The sequence below is a fragment of the Malania oleifera genome, chromosome 5 (assembly GCF_029873635.1).
Source record: "Malania oleifera isolate guangnan ecotype guangnan chromosome 5, ASM2987363v1, whole genome shotgun sequence".
NCBI classification, from domain to species: Eukaryota; Viridiplantae; Streptophyta; class Magnoliopsida; order Santalales; family Ximeniaceae; genus Malania; species Malania oleifera.
This window is the reverse complement of record NC_080421.1, coordinates 37,527,224-37,554,821: the sequence shown is the minus strand read 5'-3', so window position 1 is coordinate 37,554,821 and position 27,598 is coordinate 37,527,224. Positions and strand designations below refer to the sequence as shown.

At 38.2% G+C, this 27,598-nt stretch overlaps 1 protein-coding gene across 1 annotated transcript in view; it reads right to left on the bottom strand.

Moving 5' to 3' along the window:
• LOC131156162 (protein root UVB sensitive 2, chloroplastic) overlaps positions 1–27,598 on the bottom strand; it is a 75,222-nt gene that overhangs the window by 8,981 nt on the left and 38,643 nt on the right. The window contains exons 9-11 of the mRNA XM_058109625.1: positions 13,454–13,633; positions 12,754–12,876; positions 12,222–12,672 (exon numbers count right to left, since the gene is read on the bottom strand). Of these exons, the coding sequence (XP_057965608.1) occupies positions 12,247–12,672; positions 12,754–12,876; positions 13,454–13,633 (729 nt within the window). The 3' untranslated portion in view covers positions 12,222–12,246. The remainder of the gene's footprint in view (positions 1–12,221; positions 12,673–12,753; positions 12,877–13,453; positions 13,634–27,598) is intronic.

Below are 27,598 nucleotides of genomic sequence, written 5' to 3'. Positions count from 1 at the left end.
ACTATTCTTCCACAACACCCTCCTATTATCATTACAATAAGCAATATGTATAGATGAAAAGACACAGCTAAATGGAAATTAGCAAAACAAATACACTAACATAATCCTCAAACAATAACCTGTTTTATTTTTAAATGAATGAAGGTACATGCAATGTAAAGAAAACAAGGGGGTCTCACCAACTACCCAAAAAAAATAAATCAAATCCTAACCCAAGAGAGAATACAAAATCCAAGAATGATCTAGAGAAGAATCCTCATTCCATACATCTTGAAAACTAACCATACAAGGGACAACAAACAGCTCTTTTAACTCAATAACACAGCACTCCATCCCTTAAAAATTTCTCCCATTTTCTGTCCCCAAAGACTCCACATCAAGCAATGAGGCACTAAGGGCCAAGCCTTATGTGTTCTCTTACCCACTATGGTCCTATTCTAACATTGGGTGAGATGTCACTGACTAGAAATCAAGTCATCTGCCAAATCACAAAGATCTCTCTAGCCAGCAATATAGAAATCATGTTGTACCAAATCACAAAGCTCTCCCTGGCTGTCAGTTAAAGGGTAAGAAGTTGACATTCCAACTCTGCATGCTGCTGCTTAAAAAAGATATCCTCTTGATGAGAGTGCCATAGTGAGAATTCTCAAACGCACTCTATCTAGAAAAAAAAAGGGCACTTCAAAATTTGATTGCAATATTCCCATTTGCCATATTTTAGTTCCAAGCCCTGCATTATTTTATGTCTATTACTAGAATCTTAAACTTCAATTAAAAAAAATTCCATGTTTTGTTATTAATTTTCATCATTTCTTTAGAATTGACATTGAAACATTAAACAAAATTTATTTTTGAGGCCACAAAAATTGAGTCAAAATCCTTGCCTCCAAGTTTCAGTCATTCTCATCACTAGGCAAAAAAAAAAAACAGATTTTTTTTTCATTTATCAAAAAAAAAATAAAAAATAAAAAGCCAAAAAAAAACATGAGCACCATTCCTCTTGATACAATCCCCTACACCAGCCTCTCCACTGGACAACATGCAAAAGAGATGAAAGGCTGCCCCAAAATTTCAAATACTGAATCTCCCCATACACCTATAGTAATCTCACCCTATTTCAATTCCTACCCACAAACCCAATAACACAAAAGAAATTACCCAAACTTGATGCAGTGCTGCAGCAACAATGAAGCATAGGTAATTTTGCTAGTTGCTATAATATTTATTAATTGTTGACTTCTTATCTACGTATCATTATCAGAATCTCATCAAAGCTGTCTTTTCCTAAGTCCAGCTTTGTTTTCAGAGTTCATTAGCAAGGTTTTTTTTTTTTTTGTCTATAGAAGTTAGAAACAGCTTTACTCAAGAGTAGCCATTTTCCAAGGCACAATTAGTGTGCAAGTCTGTGACTATTTGTATTTATCTTAGTCCAGATAATGAGGAGCCAGTACACAATTTTCCCTTTCCTTTTCAGTTATCAATTCTGACCTGTTCATAGTTTCCCCGAGAAATAAGACGTGTGGGATGAGGATTCACCCGGTGGCTCACCCATAACCTCCAGCACTGCACACACAACAGGATCTCTCTGTCACTATTATCTCTCTGTAATTATCCCAAAGCTGTCAGATTTCTAACCTGGCAGATCTTGGTGTATTTCCACCACACACGCTCAAAGTAGATTTTCTTGAGGTAATTAATGTTAACGGAGATATTCAGGCAATTAGGCTGTAAATAATGCTGATTAGGCTGCAAATAATTCTGAAAATCTAGCAGCATTTAAACTCTGAAAATCAGGCAATTAGGCTGTAAATAATGCTCATTGGGCTGTAAATAATGCCGAAAATTTGACAGCATTTAAGTGCTGAAAATCAGGCAACAACTATGTAAATCTCTTCTATATAATGAAAGCAAACCTGATGGAAAGGGCATTCAGACCAAAATTAACATGGTATCAGAGCTGGTTTCTAGGAGTCCTGGGTTCTAGTCTTGTTGCCCCCGTTTATTCAGTGGGATCCTGCACGTGCGGGGGTGTTAAAGCTTGATATACATTGTTGGCCCACAACCTAACAGCTTAAGCTTTTAGGTCGAGTGGTAATCTAACATGGTATCAAAGCCCCTCTTCTGATTCCATCGTTTTGGTCTTAATCACTGGGTGTGATTCTCATCGCTGTTTTTTTTTTTTTCCCCCTTTCTTTCGGTTTCAGCAAGTTCTTCCTTGCTTTTCATGGGTGTCGGCCTTCTCTGTGGTGTCCACTTTGGTGGTTTGAGTTCTGTTTGGGACTGCCTGAATTTTTTTTTAGTTGCACACGCTGTCCTTCGTTGCGGGCTACTCATCTCGGTGTTTTTCCTTGTGGTGGCTGCGCATTTTTATGGCTGTCGGCAGTTTCTATGGTGGTCAGCAGCTTCGACTTCTCCTAGTGTGATCTACGAAAGTGCTGTGTTTCTTCCTCTGCTGTGTCGTTTTTCACACAGGGCAAGTACTTCGAGTTAGGCTTCCATGTTTGATCTGGTTTTTTTCATTTCTGCTGGGCTTTGTAATCTGGTTGTGCCTGTGGACCCCTTATTGTTTGGATTTGGAACTGATTTGAGTTAGGCTTGCCTTTTATTTGGTTGACTGCTTGAGCCTTTTTTTTTTCAGTGCCTTTCATCATGTCTTTTGAAAAGACTATTGTTCGTTTTACTGGAAAGAATTTCTCTACGTGGGAATTCCAATTTAAAATATTCTTGAAAGGGAATGAATTATCAAATCATATTGATAGTTCTACTCAAGTTCTCACTGATGAAAAGGAATTTGCACAATGGGAGGTTAAGGATGCTAAGGTGATCTCTTGGCTTTTGGGGATGATTGAATCTCACCTTGTGACCAATCTTCGCTGTTTTACTACAGCTCAGGCTATGTGGGATTATATCCACCGTATTTACCACCAAGATTACAATGCTCGAAAATTCCAATTGGAGTTGGAAATTAGTAATTACAGTCAAGGTCATTTACCGATTGAACAATTTTATTCTGGCTTTATTAATCTTTGGAGCAAGTATTCTGCTATTGTTCATGCTAAGGTTCCCCCTACGACACTCGCAGCTCTTCAAGCGATTCATGCTGAGACTTAACACAATCAATTTTTTATGAAACTTTGACCTGAATTTGAGCCTGTTTGAACCAATTTATTGAACCGTAATCCGATTCCTTCTTTGGATATTTGTTTAGGAGATTTATTGCGTGAAAAAAAGTGGTTATCGACTCAGATGGGTATCACTTCTGAGAAGGTATTTTTTGAGGCTATGAATGTAGCATATGCAGCACAAGGGAGAGGGAGGAACAAGTTGCAGTGTTTCAGTTGCAAGGAGTTTGGTCATATTGCTCGTAACTGTCCTAAGAATGTTTGTAACTATTACAAGAAAGAAGGTCATATCATCAAAGACTGTTGAGTGCGGCCTCAAAATCTCCAATCCCAAGCTTTTCAAGCTACTGTTCAATCCTCTTCTTCTTCTGCGCCACCCACTGTAAACTCTAACTCATCTGTTCTCGCACCAGCAATGGTCACACATATGATTGAGTCTGCTTTTACGGCTTTAGGCTTGCAAGGCACGGATACTAACTCAACTTCATGGATTGTTCGGGCGCTTGTAATCATATGATGGGTCTCCATGGTGTTCGTAAGTATAAGAGGCACGCAAAATATTCAGATTGCTGATGGCAATACCCTTCTAATTACTGTTGTTGGTAATTTGGGCTCTTCATTTCGCGATGCTTTTGTCTCTCCTAGATTGTCTACCAATTTGATTCCTTTTGGGCAATTAGTAGATAATAATTGTGATGTTCATTTTTCTCGTGGTGGTTGTTTTGTGCAAAATCAGGTGTCGGGGATAGTGATCACAGTGGGGCCAAACGTGGGACGTTTATTTCCTTTACAGTTTTCTATTCCTAATGTTGTTTCTCTTGCTTGTACAACTACTGCCAATAATAATGAAGTCTGGCATAAGAAAATGGGTCATCCTAATTCTGTTGTCTTGGCTCATCTTATGAAACATGGTTTCTAGGGCAATAAAGATTCATTTTCTTCTTCTCCTTCATCTTTTGATTGTGCTACTTGTCGTCTTGGTAAAAGTAAAGCTTTACCTTTTCCTGTGCATGGTAGTCGTGCTTCTAATTGCTTTGAGATTGTGTATACTGTTGTTTAGGGTGTGAGTCATGTTATTTCTCATGGTCAATATTGTTATTTTGTGACGTTTATTGATAATTATAGTCAATTCACTTGGATATATTTTCTCTGTTCTGAAGCTGACGTGTTTTCTGTCTTTCAAAAATTTGTTGCATTTGTCGAGACACAATTCAATACTTGCATCAAAACTTTACGCTCCAACTCAGGGGGGGAGTACATGTCTCATTCTTTTCATACTTTTCTTCATCAAAATGGGATCATTTTCCAGCGTTTTTGTCTTTATACCCCTCAACAAAATGGAGTCGCTGAGCGCAAGAATCATCATCTCTTAGATGTCGTTCATACTTTGTTGATCGATTCTTTTACACCTTCAAAGTTCTAAGTAGAAGCTTTGTCTATTGCTGTCTATTTTGATCAATCGTTTGCCTACTGCCACTCTAAATTATGATTCTCCCTATTTTCGATTATTTGGCATATCTCTTGAGTATCAATCATTTCATACTTTTGGGTGTGTTTGTTTTGTTCATCTACCACCTGTTGAGCGTCACAAGCCTACTACCCAGTCTGTCACGTGTGCCTTTATCGAATATAGTCCTACTCAGAAAGGATTTTTTTGTTATGATGTTCATGCAAACAAATTCCGAATCTCCTGAAATGTGATTTTCTTCGAAAATCAATGTTTCTTTCAGTCTTAGGTTATTTCTGATACTCCTATTGCTCTTCTTCCCGCTTTTGATGATATGTCTTTTTCTATAGAGCAATTTAAACCAAGTGTGGTGTATCATCAACGTCCTCCTCCATCTTCGACGCCCCTTCCAAACACTGATCCATCATCTAATTCTACGGTTCCTTGGCGCTCCACTTGGGTTACACATCCACCGGATAGGTGTGGTTTTCCTCATACCTCCCTTACTGCCACTCTTGACACTATTTTTGTTCCTCACTCATATACCCAAACAACCACCCAAGCATGTTGGCAGCAGGCTATGCAAGAAGAAATCCAAGCTCTTCAAGATAATCACACTTGGGATCTTGTGACTTGTCCCTCTAGTGTCAAACCTATTGCCTGTAAATGGGTGTACTCAGTCAAGTATCAGTCTAATGGGTCACTGGATAGATGTAAGGCCCGTCTTGTGGCTTTCGGGAACTAGCAGGAGTATGGTATTGATTATGAAGAGACCTTTGCACCTGTTGCCAAAATGACTACTATGCAGATTATCTTGGAACTTGCTATGTCGCAGGGGTGGTCTCTCCGATAGATGGATGTGAAGAATGCTTTTCTACATGGGGATTTGAAGGAAGAAATCTATGTCTCCACCTCCCGGCATGTTTGCTACACCTTCCTCAAAGGTTTGTCAGCTATGCCGATCCTTGAATCGACTGAAACAGGCTTTACGTGCATGGTTTGATAAATTTCGCTCTACCTTACATGCTTTTCATTTCACTCAGAGCCAGTTTGATTCCTCTCTCTTTCTTCGCAAGACTTTTGGAGGAATTGTATTGCTTCTGGTATATGTTGATGACATTGTAATTATTGGCTCTAATACTAAGTTAATTAAGCAATTACAACAACATGTCAAGGCCTCCTTTCACATGAAAGATCTTGATCTCCTACAGTACTTTCTTGACCTTGAGGTGCAGCTTACTCCAACTAGTATGTTGTTACACCAACACAAATACACGCAGGAAGTGATTTCATTGGCTGGTCTCCAATCGGGTAATTTTGTTCTTAATCCCTTGGAGGTAAATCTTAAGCTTCGTCAAGAGGAAGGCGAGTTTCTATAAGATCCATCCTTGTATCGGCAGCTGGTTGGGAGTTTGAACTACTTAACGATTACTCAACCAGATATTTCTTTTGCTGTGCAACAAGTCAATTAATTTATGCACGCTCCCTGACATCTTCATTTAGCCGTTGTCCGCCACATTATCCGATATCTGAAGAGCACCTCTACACGCGGGTTTTTCTTTCCTAAGGACTCTTCCTTACAGTTGGTGGGGTATAGTGATGCTGATTGGGCCGGATGTGCAGATACTCGTCGCTCTATTACTAGTTGGTGCATGTTCTTAGGCAATGCACTCATTTCTAGGAAGTGTAAGAAGCAAGACAAAGTTTCCAAGTCCTCCACTGAGTCTAAGTATCGTGCCGTCTTCTGCAAGCTCTAAGATCACATGGCTTCATGGGTTATTGGGTGAACTTGGTTTTTCTCAGCTTCATTCCACTCCTCTTCATGCTGATAATACCACTGCTATTTAGATCGCCGCTAATCCTGTCATACATGAGCGTACGAAACATATCGAAGTCGATTGCCATTCCATACGTGAACGAGTGATTACTCTTCCTCACATTTCCACTGAAAGTCAAACTATAGACATATTCACTAAAGCTCTCTCTCGACACCGGCATCAGTTCTTGGTTGACAAATTGATGCTTCTTGATTTACCAACAAAAATTTGAGGACGGGTGTTAACGGAGATAATTCAGGCAATTAGGCTGTAAATAATGCTGATTAGGCTGTAAATAATGCTGAAAATCTGGCAGCATTTAAGTGCTGAAAATCAGACAATTGGGCTGTGAATAATGCTGATTAGGCTGTAAATAATGCTGAAAATCTGGCAGCATTTAAGTGCCGAAAATCAGGCAACAACTATGTAAATATCTTCTATATAATGAAAGCAAACCTGATGGAAAGGGCATTCAGACCAAAATTAACAATTACGAGTGTTCAAAAACCTAACCAACCCGAACTGGACGACAAAAAAAAATTGATTTCAAAGTTTTCCATTTTGCATAACCCAATTGTATGGGTCGATTTGTGGGTTTAGTGTCTAATCCGACCTACCTCTAATAATAATAATAAGGGCCTACAATTACTTAGGACCTATGAAAGAATGCATAGAATGGGCTGTGGGTTTGGCACGAGTGTTTTAATTTTTATATTTTCAATTTTATTTCAATGTAGTAATACTTATGAATATGATGTTTTGGGCCTTTTGGAAGACAATGGACATATTTTACACTTTATGATTCAAAGCGGTTGATAATATAAGTGTTAGACAATAGACATAATATTTCTTTGATTGCTTTTAGAACCTTCTTAATATTGTGTTACTAATGCAAAATTGAAAAGTGTAAAGTACTTATTATGTTACATCATATTGTTTCATTGATACTACTGTTTTTTTTTTATAAGAAATCTACTGATTAATATATTTAATTGGAATGACATTAGCATAAGCAATGTTTTTCAATGTAACATAAGTTATTATGTTAGGGAAAACTCACAAAGATATTCCTTCATGTTTTCTTCTCTTTTCTACTTCACCCTTCAACAAGCTAAACCACCAACCTAACCCAACCCACCCGATAATCAAACCGAACTGCATCCCCAACGGCTCGACTTAGGATTGGATTTTTGTCAAATCGAAAAGATTGGATATGTTGGAATTTTAGGTCCAAACAACCCATGAACATATCAGTAATTTTTAGATGGCTGCTAGAGTAGAAGAGCTAGGACTCAAGCAACTATTCAGATGTTGCATGAACTACAAGAGCAAATTCGAAACCATACAGATCTTGTTCTTCATACTACTAATCAAGCACACTACTAATCAAGGAAATAGGAGTTGGGATCACGAACAAGAAAAGTCGAAGATGAACCCAATCAGTTTTCTGATGATAGAATTGATGATTCCATCAATTGAAGTAGTTCTAGTCTTTAGAATAGAAGGCATGTTCATCAGAATGAACGGCCTAGATGCTAGAAGGATTTGATAGTATGAGCTCTTTGAAACTCTAAAGAATATGGTGTTCAGGTCCACCTTGCAGATTTTGATGGTGAGAAGGAACTCGAAGAATTCTTGGATTGGATGGACAGCATAGAGAGCTGCTTTGAGTAAAAGATGGTCAAGCAGGTGGCTGTAAAACTGAGAGGACCTGCTTCTACTTGGTGGAGGCATTTCTAAAATAATTTTGAATATAGAGACACAAGAAAGTTCAGACAATGACTAAAATTAAGGAGAAGTTCAAGGCACAACTCCCTCCCTGGGACTAAGAAGTCTTTCTACCAGAAAATGCAAAGTATACAGGCATTTCATCAATTTAGACTAAGGAATAATCTCACCAAAACAGAATCTCAGCTGTAAGCCAATGCATCAATGGTCTTCACTTGGCAATTCAAGATCAAGTGAGACATTTCAAACTTCAAAGGGATGTCCATGAGCTTGCTTTAAAGGTTGAAGCTCAATTGACACGGAATACATGAAGAAGTTAGGGCATGATCCACATGTGGTAGTTCCTTCTAGCAGCATGGCCACAAATAGAAACTCAAAGGCAATACCTGCAATCCTCACAGGTGTCAGTAACAGAAATCAGCCTATTAACCACAGGACTAGAACACTATTAAGTGCTACAGATGTTCAAAATTTGGACATCAATCAAATAAACACTCAAAAAGGAAGCCAACAAGGCAAGTCAATTTTTCAGAAAACTAGGGAAACCAGGAGTTGGTGCCAATGTGATTCACTACAAGACTGGGCATGAGGTAACTTGGTAGGGGGGATTGAAGGTGATGAGAAAGGTTAAATGCTAATTGTTGAAAGGTCCATGCTTTCTCCTCCAGCAATAAATGCTGACGATCGGTAATGAAAGAAATTTTTCAAATGTGCTGCACCACATGGTTGACACTATGCAATTTAATAGTTGATTGTGGCAGCAGTGAGAATCTAGTTGCACAAGAAATGGTGGACACAGTGAAACTCAAGATTGGAAACACCCATGACCCTACCACATCCTTTAGTTCAACAAAGGAAATAGGGAGCTCGTGTCTTAGGTTTACCAGACCAGACATTGAAAAGGTTTTGAAGTCCACTGTGATGCATCTAAAGTGGGGTTTGGAGCTGTTCTGAGTCAAGAGGGGCAGTCCAATTTCTTATTTCAGCGAGGAACTTAATGGGACACAGCAGAATTGCTGCACCTATGATCTGTAAATCTATGCTATTGTCCAAGCCTTAAAATTTTGGCTCCATTACTTGATTCATAGAGTTTGTTTTGCATACAGATCATGAAGCTCTAGGTTACCTAAACACTCAGAAGAAACTAAATCATAGGCAGGCAAAGTGAGTGGCCTTCTTGCAAGAATATACTATCATATTAAGCTACAAGGCTGGTTCACAGAACAAGGTGGCAGATACGCTAAGTAGGACTACTTTTGCCAGTAACCATGTCTAACAGTGTCATTGGAATGCAAGCTATCCATGAGCACTACATGGGAGAAACCCTTTTTTAAAGGCATCTTAGAAAGACATGAAACCAGGAACAACACGGTGCTTGCTGAATTTGTCCAATAAAATGGATTTTTATTCAATAGAAACAAGCTGCATGTTCCAAGTGGTTCTTTAAGAGAGTTTTTAATTGCTGAATTGCATGATATTGGGCACATTGGTCAGTTAAGAAGCTAAATTTGGGGTCAAAAAGGTTTTTTTGACCTACTTTACATCAAAATGTTTGCAAATGTGGAAAGATGCCAAACTTGTCAAATTGCCAAAGACCAGCTGCGGAATGTTGGTTACTACACACCTTTACCAAAGCCTTTTGGGCCATGGGCTGAGGTATGTATGGATTTTGTGGTAGGATTACAAAAAACAGCTAGAGGTATCGATTCTGTATTTGTAGTGGCTGACTGCTTCTCCATAGCAAGCAAAAAGACAGCTGATGCTACTCATGTAGCACATCTATTTTCCGAGAGATTGTGAGGTTCGTGGCTTGCCCAAGGCAAATAACATTAGATAGGGATCCAAAATTCCTCAGCCCCTTTTGGAGAAGTCTTTGGAGATTGCTGGCAATTAAGTTGCAGTACAGCAATGCCTACCAAACTAACGGACAAACAGAAGTTGTGAATTGAAATTTGGGCAACTCTTGCCCCAAACAACATTGGGCAGTGGGATCTAATCCTACCGTGGGCTGAATTTGTGAACAAAAAGGGAGAATCCTTTCCAAATAGTGTATGGACGAAGCCCAAATCTGGTTGTGGACTTGGTAGATGTTAATAATCAGTCCCCTGTGGGTGATGATGCTATTTCCTAGGCTAAAAATCTATAGTCCAAGAAGAGGTTCACCAAAAGCTTAAAGAGATGAACAAAATTTGATATGTTGAGAATCCTGAGAAGTGAGAACTTGGAACTTGGAAGTGTGAGCTGAGGATTCACCCAGTGGCTCATTCCATGGCCTCTCCTGCTGTGTTTCCACACCAGAAGATCCCTTTTGGCCACTATATCTCCCTGCAATTATATCTAATCTGTCAGATACCTAATTTGAAAAACCTACAGTGTATTTCCACCACACTCGCTACATCACAACTCTTCCAAATGCCTCCCAAAGGCCTGACCATATGGACAGCCCAACTCAAGAGAAAACCAATCACAGTGCAATTTGACCATACTTAATTTGCAGCCCCAACTCTTCTCCAGAAAGTGTTTCACAAATCACCCTCCCTAATAGGCTGGTACACAGTATCCCACTCCACAAGGTGATACTTGAACTCCTTTTCCTTCTCCCTCAATAAGAAATCTCTTTGAAGTTTCTTGAGCTGCCTGCACTAGGACCAGAATAGTGAAGGGCATAACTCAAGAGAGAGTTCTTAATCAGTGTCAGTCTTCAGGAGAAATATTGCTTCTTCAATCCCACAAGTTTTCTATAAAAGCACTCTACCATCAAAACCAAAATCTTACCATTTACAATAGATGGAGGAGAGTTGCTGGTCAAGTTTCAAGTCTTTCTACTTGACAACCCTTAAGCGGAAGCAAGGGCCCTAACCTCTGGCACATCTCCCACATGGCTCAAAGCTGACTTTCCATAAATTCACCTTCAAACCCAACACTGCCTCAAAGCATCATAAAACACATCTACAATTGCCCAATTGTCCTCAGCAGCATAATGGATGATGGTATCAGCTGCTGTAAAAAGAAAATGGAACACAGAAAGAGGGAAACCATCCATCATTCTGATTTCAAAATCCTACAAAATAACCCGTTCCCAAAATCTATCCACCATCAAGCTGAGAATTCCATGCGAGGGGTGAAAAGAAGGGAAGATGGCAGATCACACTGCTGAAAGATTCAAGAAGTGCAAAATAAACTCACAAAAAAACCCTTAACCAACACTAAATTTAAATATTAAAAATCAAAAATAAAGAAAGCAAGATAGAAGCAGCATTAAGCCTAATTACTGCCAAGGATGCTTCTTATCAAACCAAAAAATCCTTGGGTTTCGGTAGGTTTAGGCATGGACCTCCACAACGTTTGGTGCCAACTCAAATACCGCTCACAACATTCTTTGCTAATTCAAATCTCAATAGCAACATGAGGCAAGCAGGAACACACAAGCTAAAACACATATCCTCAACAACTTAACTGCCTTAGGGGCATTTGTGTCGAGAGAAACTAATCATGTCCACTTGCTAGAATTTCCTTTCACTAAAAACATACAGATGGGAAAGGCTTCTATCCTTTCATTATGCCAAATCTATTATCTATCTTACTCCTGTGCGAGGAAAATCTGGAACATGATACCCAATTTTACATAAACAATCTTCATTTTTTGATGAGGACTTGTACAAATTTAAGACAATTCACAAAGTGTATCATAAGCAACTAGGAAAGACTATACAAGTGTTTAGTTCTTTCATTAGGGAATCCCTTATTTATGCCTTCTAGCTATCTTAATCACAAAGAATAATTGAAATCGCCCAGACAAGTGTCATTTGCATGATCCATCATCCATCTCAATAAGACATAGTGCTTTTCAACAATTAATTACAAAGAAATATTTTCCAAGAATTTTTTTAGATTTTTATCTTTTTAAAATTTCTCTCCTACAATTCATTTAATGCTCAAGAAAATTTCTAGAGGAGAATGAGTAAAATCTAATGAAAGTTATTGATACATCCCTACCTCCATATACACCACAAAATTCTTAATTTCAGTAAGGCAAAAAAAAGACTTCAAAGCATTCTCACCAACTTCAATTATAAAATCCCCATATCTTGAAGAAGCTAGGATTACCTGAAAAGGATGAAACTGCACGACATTACCATGCAAAACGGCTTCCTGTTCCATCAAGAAAGCGATCAGTGTGCCACCCTTTCGCTTGCAGTTCAGACAAAAATGGAGTGAACACACTATTCATCTTCTCATAAGCCTCCTGCATGATGCTAGCAGTTGACTCATGTACAGAATTCTCCATGGTTGCAGCATATGCAGCAACCAACCAACCTCTCAATGCATCTTCACCTGTAGCATTGAGCTCCAATACCATGTCAGTCCATTTATTTCCACAACTTAAAAGAAACTTCTCTTCAGGAAATATTTCTTTCAACTTGTAGAGTTTTGAAGGCTTAACAACATCCCGCAGCGTCCTTCCCACCTTTACATTTCCAGCTCCGTCTATGAGGCGTCCAGGAAATAGGAGATCTTCTCTGTATCTTAGGTCAGCAGGGCTTGATATTTTGCCTGTCTGAGTTAGCTCCAATTGAAAAATAAAATCAGAGAAACATTTGTATGAAGTTCTATAATGGTTGAAGACTAGAAAACAGACCTTAAGAAAATCAGCCACAATCATTGCAGTTCTCTGTGGATTCAACGTGTTCACAGGAGCAGCTCGGATTTCTTCAGTAACACTGTATATATGTATAACAGCCAGGAGAGGCCCAACAACCAACTGCAAGAAGTTATTTATGATCAGAACTATTGATGGAGCCTTTTTATATGGGAAAGGGTGAGAGTTAACATGGCACCTCACATTTAATGTAAATAAAATTTCACTGCTGGTCCAGCTGTTGAGGGTTTATGAGTAATGGAGTATTTACAGACAAAATTATTCAGTTATTGGGGAAAAATCAATATATTTCTAATGTCGAAATCAGGATCAACTAGGACAGAAATAAAGCATTGGGTCGAACTCTTCTTCGGTGTGAAGGTAATAGCTATGAATAGTCATCGACTCCCGGGAGAGGGTAAAAGAATGGGACTTGTTATGGGACATACAATGCATTACAGACGTATGATCATTATGCTGCAACCACGTATGAACTCTGCATATTTCAAGAAGTACCTACAACAAGATTCATTCTTGTAGTGATGCATATAAATGACCATAAAATCAGGTTAGCATAAAATTTAAGTATAGATGTTCTCTAACCAAAAAGCTTGAGAATGATTGCTTGTGCAACCCTATTTCAAGATGTAAGAAGATCGAATTGTCCATAACAATTTGCTAAAATTCTAGTGAGTTATACCTTTCCTTGCATTGATGAGCAGATAGTAGATGCTAACTGTATCCCTGCTCCTATTCCAACAACATTAAAAAGAGTAGAGATGGCCTCTCCTTTTGCAAAAAGGTCACTGAGATTGCCTTCTTTGGCAAATGAAGAATATATCGGCAACCTTGTCGCTCTTGCTGCAACAACTGCCATTCCCTATCAATATCAAAGTTGGCAAACATGGCATCAATATATAGACAAGTGGTAGATAATATTATAGAAGAAAAAGTAATACAAAATAGTACACAAGCTATATGACTACTTCCCCAAACATTCTTTTCCAAAATAAATCCTTCCCCACCCGCCTAGTAGCAAATATTTATTTTAAGAAGCATATACACACAAGAATTAGAATTTTTTATAAGGGACATTTGCATCTTTCCTCCCATGTTTGCATCATTTTCATTTTGCACCCAAAATTTCAATTCTAGCATATTGTAATTCAAACATTTATATTTAGTCCAAGTTTGGCATTAAAATTACTAGATTTTAAATCGTGTGACTGTTTATGGCAAAAACAAAAAAGAAAAACCACCAGCCTGTCTGCCTCCATGACAATTTATCATTCTGCTCCTCCTCAACCAATCCTGCAGTCGTTCATGTTAGTGGTTATTTAGTCATATAGCATCATTATTATTATGTGTTAAGAGGTATGTTAATAAGTGTGAGTTAGTAAGGGTATTATGATAATTGTTATTGTACTCGACATATATTATAAATAGAGGGAGAGACCTATCATTGACATTAGGTCTTCCATTTTACTCAATTATTCAACATGGTCTCTGAGCAAGATTTGGCTCCACCGATCCAAAAAAACCCTTTATCTCTAAATAAAACTACTTCTACCAAATCCTCCAAGGGGAAGAGCAATGCATAAAAATAATAATAAATAAATAAATAAAAGAAGAAGCTAAGATGCTGATTCTAAGCTACCAAAACATAAAGTACACACATCTAGAGATAACACCATCAAAGGCCTCCTACTCTGCAACAGATTGTTGGTATTAACTCTATTACGAAAACTAAATAAAAGCCTTATTATATTGGAGGGAATTTTGGCATTCCAAACACAAATATAAAGTGGAAAAGACATTTGATCTAGTCAAATGCACAAAAAATTATTTACAATAGTTGAACCCCCAAGAATCTAAACCCCTCAACTAATGTCCCTCCTATCAAAGGACAACATCTGAAATCAGAATGAATAATTTATGTATTTCTTGAATAATCATTTTGTACAAGCCAATACTTTACATTTATAATACAATCAGGTATTGTAAAGATGGAAAACAATCTCCTAAAATAATCTATCTTAATAATAGAGAATCTTCTACATAAATATCCCCTAAATCACTCCAAGACACTCGGGATTTCTACACTCCTCCTCAAGTTGGACCATAGATATTGATCATATCCAACTTGCAAATGAAATCATCAAAACTCTGTGGGGCTAACCCTTTGGTAAAGATGTCATCTGTTTGTTCTTTGGTAGGAACATAAGTCATACAAATGGTTCCTTCTTAAACCTTTTCCTTGATAAAGTGTCGGTCCACTTCTACATGCATAGTCCTATCATGTTGAACTAGATTGAGAGAGACACTAATGGCTGCTTTGTTATAACAGTAAAGTTTGATAGGGAATTTCACCGTGATTTGTAGTTCTTCCAAAAGTTTTCGTAACCACAGTCTTTCACATATCCCTTGTGCAACTGTCTTGAACTAAGCTTTAGCACTACTTCGAGCCACTACATTCTGTTTTTTACTCTTCCAAGTCACCAAATTTCCCCAAACAAAGGTGCAAGGTCCAGTGGTAGACCTTCTATCTTCCACTGATCCTACCCAATCAGCATCTGTGAAAACTTCTACTTCCTTGCTTTCACACTTCTTGAAGAAGAGTCCTTTGCCCGAAGAACCCTTGAGATACCTGAGAATCTTATACACAGCCTCTAGGTAAGTCTTTTTTGGTGAATGCATGTGTTGGCTTACCACACTTACTGCAAATGCAATGTCGGGTCTGGTATGTGATAGATTGATTAGTTTACCAACCAATCTCTGATACCTCTCAATTTCAACTAATATTCCGCAATCTTCAACTCTCTTTACTGTTTCAATGGGGGTTTCACTAGGTTTGCATCCAAGCATGCCAGTTTCAGTTAGGAGATCAAGGATATACTTTCGCTAAGAGACACTGATACCCTTTTTTGATCTAGCAACTACCATTCCCAAGAAGTACCACATTCGTCCCAAGTCTTTAACTTCAAACTCAGAAGCTAGGACTTTCTTCAATCTTTCCATCTCCACTATATCATGTCCAGTTAGGATTATATCATCAACATACACAATCAGAATTGTTTTCTTCCCACTTTCAGACTGTTGGAAAAACATAGTGTGATCTAATTGCCCTTGTCGATATCCTTGGTTCTTTATCACCTTCGCAAATCTGTCGAACCATGCTCTAAGAGATTGCTTGAGTCCATACAGGGACTTATTGAGTTTACATACTCTGTTTTCTTAACCTTTCTTATTGAATTATGGTGGTATCGTCATGTAGACTTCTTTTTTATAACTTGCCATTTAAAAATGCATTCTTAATGTCGAGTTTCTGAAGTGGCCAATCCAAGTTGGCTGCCAAGGATAGGAGAACTCGAACTGTATTTAATTTTGCCACCAGTGCAAATGTCTCCTTGTAGTAAATGCCATAAATCAGCATAAACCCTTTTGCAATAAGACAGACTTTATACCATTCAAGTGTCCCATCAGCTCTATATTTCACTGTGAAGACCCATTTATAGCCTACTGGTTTCTTCCCTCTCATCAAATTCATAACATCCCAAGTTCCATTATTTTCCAGGGCCCGCATTTCCTCCATGACAGCTTCCTTCCATTCAGGAATCTCTAAGGCTTCTTGGATATTTTTTGGAATTTTTATCCTGTCAATGTTAGAGGAAAAAGCACAACACCCTCTAGACAGAGTTTTATAAGACATATATTTTGACCAAGACTAGAGAGTACATGACCTAGTTTGTTTTCTGATAGCAATGGGTAAAGTGATGTCATCGGGGGTAGACTTATCAAAAGGAAGCTCACGGCCATATGGATCTATTACTAGATCGGGATTGGGCTATGAACTCATGGTTGGGCGTGGACTCATGGTTGCTCAGAGCTATCACCGGTTCCAATTCTCTTGGTGCCTCAGGTATGAGATTCTCCCTATTCTTTGATTTTGGCTTCCTTGAGTAAACAAGTATCTCCTTCTATTTTGTTTTTCTGCATCTCCCCTTAAGTTTAAGTGGTCTTTTGTACATGACAGATCAGGTGACAGATCAGGGAATGGTGTAGTGGTGTTGACAGACTCGATGTATGGCACAGATTCATCAACATAAAAATCAAAGAACTGATCTTCCCTCAGGGCTTTTGGAAGTAAGGAGTGGTTTCAAAGAACGTGACATCAAGGCTAACAAACAATTTTTTTGTGATAGGATCATAACATTTGTAGCCTTTCTGAGTTGGAGAGTAACCAATAAAAACACACTTAACGGCGCCAGGTTCCAATTTATCCCTATTGTGAGCATGAACATGTACAAATGCAGAACATCCAAAAATTTTTAGGGGGAGATTGGAGTTGAGCCGAGAGTTAGGAAAACATTCTTGGAATTTTTGGAGAGGAGTGGCAAAAGAAAGAACCCGACTAGGCATTCTATTGATGAGATATGTAGTTGTTAAAATGGCATCGCCCCAAAAATATTTTTTCATATTTGTAATGAACATCAATGTCCGAGCTACTTCAAGAATATGCCTATTTTTGCGTTCGGCAACCCCATTTTGTTGAGGGGTATCCACACAGAAACTTTGATGGATAATCCCATTTTCTTGAAGATAATTTCCCAAGATAGTATTGAAATATTCTGTACCATTATCAATACGCAAGATTTGAATGTAAGTTTGGAATTGTGTTTGAATCATGGAGTGGAAATTGATAAAAATAGAACGGACTTCAATTTAATCTTTCAAAAAGTAAACCCAACAAATACAAGTGTAATCATCAATAAAAGTAGAAACCATTTCGTGTAAGTGTGATTAAGAGAGCGTGAGGGCCCCCATAAATCACTATGAATCATAGTAAAAGGTCTGGATGATTTGTATGTGGATTTTGGAAAGGAATTACGATGGTGTTTTGCAAGTTCACAAATCTCACACTAAAAATCAGAAGACGTCTTATTTGAACAAATGGAAGGAAATAAACGTCTTAAGTATTGAAAATTTGGGTGACCCATCCTAGATACCATAACAAAATTTCACTATTCGTAGAAATAGATGCAAAATCACAAATAGCGGTTTGACATTGTTCACTCACATTAGCCTCCTCAAAGTAGTAGAGTCCCTCACACTCCTTAGCACTGTCAATCGTATTCCCCAATGATACGTCCTAAAAACACAATGAGAGGGAAGAAATTTAGCAGAACAATTGGGATTCTTAGTTAACTGACTAATGGATAGTAAGTTGTAGGATAAATTAGGAACATGAAGAACAGACTCCAGTGTGATGGAGTCAAAGAGTCGGATATTCCCTTTGCCTGCGACAAACGAGAGTGATCCATCTGCAATTTTAACTTTCAAATTTCCAACACAGGATGAATATGATGAGAAAAGATGATAGGCATTGGTCATGCGGTCAGAGACAACAGAGTCAATAATCCAAGGAGTTTTGGATCTAGAGGTTATATTCAAGGCTTGCAAAAAATTACCTCTTTGGGCTAAAGAAAGACTAACCCGAGGTCTGAATGGTAGAGAACATCTTGTAGAGTTGTTCCAATTGCTCATAGTTAAATGTACCACTTGAATTGGAACTATTACTGCTTTTCTCCCCTTGTGGTCTCTCAGCTTGATTATCAACCGTGGCTTGGTAATTTGGTAAGGAAGACAAAGCTTTGTAATAACTAAACGAGGTATGGTCCGCCGACCTAGATAGGACCTGCCTCAACATTTTCCCATCAATCCCAATCTCTCCGTCGTAACCAAAACAGTCAAAGTCTCGCTCCATTCTTTCCACTTCTTCTTCTTCTTCTTCTTCATCCTCCTTTCGGCCACGCAATGCGGAGCCACAGCCAGCGTTATCAGGATGGAGCTTGCGTCAGATGTCAATGAGACGGCGGAGGACCTGGTCGACACTGCGCTTGTGAATGTAGAAGGCAGAGATGGCCATGACGAAGGCACCGATCAAGGCGTTCGTGGCCAGATGCAGCGACGATGCAGGTGAGAAAGAGGAATCCATGAGATGGGTGCGGTTGGTCTGAGCAATTGTCTGTGCAAAATGCTATGTAGAGTGATGGAGGAGTTCTCAGCATCAGAGTAGGTCTCACGGACGGCATCCCAGACTTCCTTCGCCAGCGGTAGGACGAGATAAGTCCTCCCGATCAACAGCTTCATGGAGTTCACTAGCCACATCATGACCATGGAGTTCTCCGATTTCCATTTCTGAAGGGCAGCAACTTTGATTGAGGCAGGTCTCCGTGTCTCGCCGGTAATAAACCCCAACTTTCCTTTGCCATTCATCTTCTCCACCGTGAGCTGGAAGGACAAGTTGTCTGATACCATGAAATCAGAATGAATAATTTTTTTATTTCTTGAAGAATTATTTTGTACAAGCCAATACATTACATTTATAATACAATCGGGTATTCTAAAGATGGAAAACAATCTCCTTAAATAATCTCTCTTAATAATAGACAATCTTCAACATAAATATCCCCTAAATCACTCCAAGAAGCTTGGGACTTCTACAACATTCCTCCAACAACAACAACAACAACAAAAAAGATAGTTCCTCTAACTCCTATCATTTAGAGATATAAGAAAATGGAAATACAAAGAAGTTCTAAAACCATTAGAAATGAAAAGGAAGCAATTACATCATTATACAACAAAGAAAGACATGCAAAATCAACCCACCAGATGCCTTCTCAATAGTGAATCCAAAAACTATTACCCAAAACATATTTGGAAGTAACAAAGACAGGATAGATATGAGAAATATGGAACTCTCAACAGAACATCTTGTTCCCAAATTAGCATCCCACCCAAATACCTGCATGCCAAATTTGCTTTTAATAACTTCATGCCAAAGGGAGATCTCCTTTAAGGGAAACCATCAAAGCCATTAAAGCAGCATTTTTAGACACCAATTTACCAAAACCCAAATGATCTTTCTCCCTTACCCCCAACTTTTTTTTGGGGGGGGGGGGGGGGGACCCTTATATAATGCTCTCGACTTTACTAGAAACCAATACAAGTATACTAAGAATAAACAAATAATAAAGAGGGATACTATAAAATGATCCTAAATAAGGATGATAGGACCACCTAAAGAAAATAAAGCACAAGCACCCTTCCATCTATCCAAACACTTAGACACCTTCTCAATCATCCAAAAACCATTAAACCTAGTATTAACCCCTCAAAAGGAACCCCTAAATAAGTCAAAGGCCACTCTATAAACATAGTTACCTTGAGAGCAATGCATTCTTATAGAAAAGTACTTTTCTATAAAACGTATTAACCTAAAAAAGGACTATCTAATATTAGTCTGAGAAATATTATAAGTACTTCTTTAGATAAGTAATTTTTTTCTCAAAAAAATATTATTTTCCTAAAAAAAAATAAATAAAAGGTACATGGTTCTTGGGGGGTTACGCTTAGTCAGAATGCCATTTTGTATTGTGGTATGCATGCATCACTTATTTGGGGTAAATTAGCTGGTATAATATACACTATGTCGAATCACGATACATTTTGAATCATTCACTAAAGGGTATAAATATAGAAAAGCATAATTGCATCATAGTTAGCTTGTACATAAATAAAGTTAAAAGAATAATTGTAGTGCCTTGCATTGTATTTTTTTGAAAAAAAAAATCACTTTATTGTTTCAACAATTTTAGAAGTAATTGGAGAGGATTGTATAGGTCCAAATTAAACTTTTTTGTAATATAAGCATAATAAATTAAAATTTTATTATTAATTATTGTCATAACTATGTAAAAAATATTAAACTAACATAATCTTTAAAAAAATTTACAAATTTCATCATTTTTGTTAAGTTTGACTACATTACTACTATTCCTACTCAATTAAATTATATGGATTATAAATGAAAAACAACATTGGAAAAGACAATAAAGACTATAAGAGATACATGGAGGCCATGGATATGGAGCTAAAGATGGGCTCAAAAATACAAATTTTAGATTTTGCCATATCTTTCGAGTTGGTTATATTAAATACCTTCTTTAAGAAAAGAGAACACTCGATAACCTTCAAGGGCAAACAAAATAAAAGTCAATTAGATTTTTCTTAACTAGGAGGGGGATTGTTTATCATGTAAGGACTATAAAGTTATCCTAAGTAAAAGTTTGACTAACATAGAGTTATAGTATAACATATATGTACTAGAAAAATGGTATAGAGAGAACAAAATTAATCAATGCAAGAGATTTAGGTGGTAGAGCCTAAAGGGTAAAAATATAGTAAAATTTAAAGATAAAATGATCAAAGAGGGAATTGTACAATAGGGGATAAGGGAGGGCGAACATGGAATAGGATGACTAGCTCTATCAAAAAATAGCAAAAGAGATTTTAAGTGAATCTAAAGGAAGATTCTAAGGCAGTCGAGAAAGTTGGTGGTAGAATCAAGACATCCAAAAAGCCATAAAGACACAGAATTTGATACAAAACAGGCAAAATTGAAGAAACATAAAAACCCGTGAGTAGTATAAAGAGGAATAGCATAAAGAGGCAAGAGAAGATGTAGAAACAAACCACTAGTGAAACTAAACATAGAGCTTATAATAATTTATATACTAGACTAGACACAAAATAAGGAGAAAGAGACATATATAAACTTGCTAGAGTTAGAGAAAGAAAGTGCAAAGATTTAATGCAAAATGTATAAAGGAAGAGAATGATAGTGCCCTACTCAAAGGAAAAGACATAAATGAGGGTTGGGGAAGATGTTTCAATAAGCTATTTAATGAAAACCAAATTGAAAGTTTGAACTATGAAGTGGCAAATGAGGAAAAGACTAAAAATATGAGATTTATCAACAAAATTAGAGTCACTGAAGTAAAGATGGCATTAACAAAGACGAAAAGTGGGGAAGTCTATAGAAACATCCCAATTGAAGTTTGGAAATGTTTAGGGAATATTAGAAGTATATGGTGGAAAAATATATTCAACACTATAAATGGATTGGAAGAAAAACACATTAATACCTATATACAACAACAAAGGTGATATTCAAAATTAAATAACTATGGTGGAATCAAACTCATGAATCATGAGATGAAATTGTGGGAAAGGATAATTGAACAAAGAATAAGATTAGAAACCAAGGTCTCAAAGAATCAATTTGGTTTTATGCCTAGTAGGTCAACAACAAAAGCTATTCATCTTTTAAGAAGGTTAATGGAAAAGTTTAGAAAAAAAGAATAGGGAACTGCATATGGTTTTTATTGACCTAAAGAGAGCCTGTGATAGAGTACCTAGGGAATTCCTTTGGTGGGTTTGGGAAAAGAACAGAGTATGCAGTAGATAAGCTAATGACATTAAGGAAATATATGATAAAGTAACGACTAGTGTTAGGACTGAAGGACGAGAGTCTAAAGAATTTCCAATCACAATAGGGATACATCAAGGTTCTACTTTAAGTCCTTATCTTTTTGCTTCAGTGATTAATGAACTCACTAGGAATATCCACAGAGATCCCATGGTGCATGCTGTTTTCAGATGATATTGTTTTACTTGATATGTCTAAATATTTGCTCAACCCTAATGTCCCAAAGTTAAGGGATCTAGGACCTGATAGTTTTACAATTGTTCCTCTTCTTCTCTTCTTCTTTCTAATGGATATGGAAGTGGAAGATCTATGGTAATGGCTTCGCATCAAGTTTATTATGGCTTAATCTTTCACTTCTCAGAATGAAAATGAAAAGGGGGGAAAAAAAAAAAAAGGAAAAGTAGAAAAGAAGGAAAAGGAGAAATAGCATATTCAAAAAAAAAAAAAAAAAAAACAAAGCAGTCTTCTTTAAGTTTTCTGCCATCTCTTCCACAGTCAAGATAGATAGGAAGCTTTTTTCCTTTAAGTGGGTTCCAACATCACAAGCTCTTAGAAAACTGGAGTTATTTGCGAACAGCAAATCATGTTGCCTGTTGCTAAATAATGATGTTAAATGGATTCTGCAACAATGCTGTGAATTTTGGACAGAAAATCCCATTTATCCATAGGTGAAAAGATTAGAAATTCAAGGAGGTCCTTTGATCATTTGCTTGGTGTCAAACAATCTCGGGCATATGATTGTAATTGAGAAACTACTGTATTATGAGAGAAGATTCTCTCTGCGAATTCCAGAGGGAAAGGAGGCTTCAGGGTGGTGGATTTTCTGCAAATCACTGAAAGAAGATGAAGGCATATTTCAACAAAATACCCAGAAATACTAGGGCTTTGAGTATAAATTGTGGTTCCCAGGATATAGAGAAGTATGAGGGAGAGAACCTTGTGTATAATGCGCTGCTCAATGAGCATAGTTATGCAGGGTTGGTGAAAGGATGGAGTTTCTGTTGATTGGAGATGGAAGAATTCCGATGATTCCAGTCAGAAAATTCAGCAAGGAAAGTCATTGAGTCTGGAAATTGTAGATATGGAAGGGAAAGATTTTTCGGCAGTATCTAAGCCAAAATCTGCTTCAAATTTTAAAAAAGGTCCCCCTAAGGCCGCTGGTTTCACAGGAAAATGAGTTTGGAAAGTGTGGATTTGGGAGGAGATTTTCGAGCAGGCTGAAGGTAATTGAAGTGGAAAAAAAAATATATTTACATCACAAATTTTGAGCCTGGAGGACTTACTCTAAAGCATGTATATCCAGCAGACCCAAGAAAGAAAAAATGGGCTGGCTTAGCAGATTTCTTCTAGGTGCAAAAAGAGAAGCCCAGCTTAACTAAAAACTTTGGACACTCTGAGGGGCCTTCTTTGAATGATGGGGGATTGGGTTGACTGCCTTAGGAAGAACAAAGACAAAATCATGTGGGCTGCCGAAGATGCCAGAAAGATCAAAGAGAGAGTTGATGATGCTTGAGAAATCAAGGAGGGAGGAGAAACCTGTGAGGACGGCTCTATGCATCCTAACTAATATGGAAGAATTGCAGGAAGAATCAGAAGAATATCAGGAAGTACTGAAAAACCTGAAAGGGAAATCTGTTGTTAGTCCCTCTTTCCAACAGGCCAGAGGTGAAGTTATAAAGGTTTCAGAAAATATTCAGTTCATGCAAATAGGGAAGATTTTACAAAGGCTGGATCCTTAGAGTAATTAGTGGAAAGTACAGTATGGAGATTGGCAGGGAATCTGATGCGAAGAATTCAGAGTCTAATACACAAAGATGCAGTCTTCCCGATTTCGATACTGACTTGGAAGATTGGTATGAGATGATAACAACTTGCTGCTGGAACAGATTCAAGAATACAAGGATGTTTGTCTGATTTCATCTCGGATGAAAGATGTGCAAAATTCAGAGGCTGCCGAGGAATTAAAAAACAAATCTGAACGAAGATCGAAATGAAAATCCAAAGCAAGAGGATTTTCTAAAGGAGGTAGGGAATTGTAACAGGTCTGCTTTTTCTGGTCATGATGGTAAGGTTTTTTCAAGCTTTCAATGTCCAAGGAATCTTTTGATGAGGAAGCTTTGGCTGCTAATATTTTCATGGATAATTCTTTTTGTTCCCAGCCTTTATTCCATCCTGTGACTGATCCTAAATCTGGGCCTATAAATTCTGAAACTTGCAATGAGCTAAGTAATTCTGGCAAAGGTATCCTGCCTACGCCTGTGGCTGACCTAATAGAAATGAATTACCTTTCTTGCCAAAGGGTTCTGTAGGAGAGATGTTATCCCTTGATCCATTGGAAAATGAGAGGGACAGCCAAGACCCAGAGGAGATTATAGACAAATTGGGTTGCTCTCTAGTTAATCCTTTAGGCTAGGCTGCTAAGGTTGTTGTCTCCCTTAGAACCTATGAGAGGAAAGAGAAACGAGTGGAAAAATAATTGCAAAAATTAGCCTCTACCATTAACGATGGTGGGGGGAAGCTTAAGAGAGTTGGGGGCAGTAAGGTGGTGGAATAAAGATTTTGAGCTAGAATGTTGGGGGTCTGGGCTGCCCTGGTAAACATCGTCAGATTAAAGATATCATTGTTAAGGTAGCCCCAAACCTAGTTATGCTTCAAGAGTCTAAATTAGAGGTGGTGTACGGGTTTCACGTTATGAGCAATTGGGACTCTAGATTCAAAGATTGGGTCTGGTTAGTGTCCACTAGATCCTCAGGGGTATTGTGATAATTTGGTACACCAGATTTGCAAGCAAATTGGATGTTCTCATTGGTTCTTTTCCGCATTTGTTCATTTAGAAGTAAAAGGTAAGGGCTTATGGTGGCTTACCTCGGTCTATGGACCGAATAATCCTCCATTGAGGGGCGTCTTTTGGGATGAATTAGCTGCAATTTTTGGAATGTGTTCCCCCCATTGGTGTTTGGGGGGTGATTTTAATTTTATTAGGCCACTAATGAGAAGTTGGGAGGTTCCAAAATCACCTCAAGCATGAGTACTTCGATTAGGGAGTGTGATTTGAGGGATATTCCACTCTCGAATGCCCAGCTTACGTGGTTTGCAGATGGCAATAGGACAGTGGATACTAGGATTGATAGGCTTTTGTTTACGATTGAATGGGAAGGGACTTTTCCCACCCTTACTCGAGAAGCACTCCCTAGAGTGATTTCTGATCATTGCCTCTTGGTCCTTGAATCTAATCCTATTAAGTGGGTCCCTACTCCATTTAGATTGGAAAACATAACGTTGACTCATCCGGATTTTCGGAGCTTGGTTAGGAATTGGTGGGGTGAGTACGCTATGGAAGGTTGGGAAGGTTTTTGTTTTATGAAAAGATTGAGATATGTGAAAGAGAAGGTAAAAAACTGGAATAAGGAGTTTAGTGATGTTCAGCCTAGAAAAAATAATATTCTCAAGGAATTGGGTGCGACTGATAGATTGGTAGAGGGACCTCTTTCTGAGGACATTGTGGGCAGACGAGTCCAATTATCTAATGACTTTGAACAAGTTGTTTTCAAAGAGGAGATGAGTTGGAGAACGAAATCTAGAATGAATTGAGTTAGGAATGGGGATTGTAATTCTAGGCTTTTCCATAGGGTGGTGATTGGTAAGAGAAGAAGGAATTTTATTAAAGAACTTGAGAATGATAAGGGGGAGGTTATTAGGGATCCTAACCGCATTGTTGACCTGATTATTGAATTTTACAAGTCTCATTTTCGAGAAGAATGAGGGTAGAGTTATGCTTAAGGGGCTGGATTGGTGTCCTATATGAACTAATAAAGCTACTTGGCCAGAGAGACCTTTTGAGGAAGAGGAGATTAAAAGCTTGATTTTGAGATGGATAGAGAAAAGGCTCTTGGGCAAGATGGTTTTACTATGGTGTGGTTGTTAGGAATATACGAACAAATTCCCGAAACCTGTGAGAAACAAATAGAGAAAGAATAACGCCAAAGAAAAATTCAATCACACGCACAAGACAATATTTACGTGGTTCGGCAATTTTGCCTACGTCCACGGAGTTGTAGGGATTTCAATATTATCAGGAAGAAAGCACAGAGAGTGCGGCGATACAATTCTCTCGCTACCCGAAAGCACCCTTTTTATATGTTGCGCCTAGGGTTCCGTTCCGAATGGGCTCCAAAAAATTTTCCCCGGGGGCGTTGCCCCCGAACCCCCACGAGTACGGCTCGTACCGCTTAGTCCATGGAGCGAAGGCTTGGGCCGTGCCTTAGGATAGAAATCTCTAATTAAACGGAGGTCAGGTCGTCATCCAAATTAAGACACAACTAGGCTCCACAAAAGCCCAACAGTGTTGGGGAGGAGTTTGAATTCCACTTTCATTACCTTGGTCCCCAAAAAAAAAGGGCGTGGTTAAAGTCGAGGACTTTAGACCTATTAGCTTGGTAACTAGACAGGTGCTATCTAAGAGGTTTGCTATTGTTCTGGAGGACACTATCTCTCTTAGCCAAAGTTCTTTTATAGGTAACAGCCAGATCCTAGATGCTGCCTTGCCTTGATAGTTAATGAGGTGGTTGAAGATGTTGTTTGTAGGAATAGGAGGGGTTTTGTGTTAAAAATGGATTTTGAGAAAGCTTATTATAGGGTGAGCTGGAGCTTCTTGGACAATGTTATGGCTAGAAAAGGTTTCAGCCTGAGGTGGAGGAAATGGATTAGAGGGTGTCTATCTTCTATGGTCTTCTCTGTCTTAGTAAACGGAGAGGCCAAGTCTTAGTTTTGTGCATCTAGGGGTCTAAGATAGGGAGATCCTCTTTCTCCCTTCTCTTTACTATCAAGGTTGATGTCTTGAGTAGGATGATTGCGAGCGGTGTAGAAAGAGGGTTGGTGGAGAGGATTAAGGTAGGTTATGAGAATTGCATCATTTCTCATCTTCAGTTCGCAGATGATACTATTCTCTTCCTATCAGATAACATAAGCTACTTCCCTAATTTGTTGACTATCTTAAAGGTGTTTGAGAGTGTGTTTAGGCAGAAAATTAATTTCCCTAAGAGCGGATTGATGGGTCTAGGTGTTTATGTGGATTCTTTTGCTAGGCCACCTGGTTGTGTCATTTTGACTTAGCCTATTACTTATTTAGGTGTCCCCCTTCGTGGTAATCCCAATGCGTAAGGACTTTGTTTTAAGAGAGTGGCTAAAAACTGGATGGGTGGAAAGGAGCATTCTTCACTTTAGGGGGTCATATTACCCTTATCATGTTTGTCTATCTTCTATCCCTTTGTATTACCTTTCTCATTTTAGAATCCTTGTAAAACTAGCGAGGAGGCTTGAGAAATTAATGAGGGATTTCTTATGATCTAGTGGAGGAGAGAGTAGTAGAGATCATCTTGTAGGTTGAAAGACAGATTGTAGGCCCAAATGGGAGGGAGACTTGGGTTCTTGGTAACTTAAGTGTCCAAAAACATCTCTTTGGTGGAGAAATGGTTATGGCGCTTTCCTTTAGCACCTAATTCTCTTGGCACA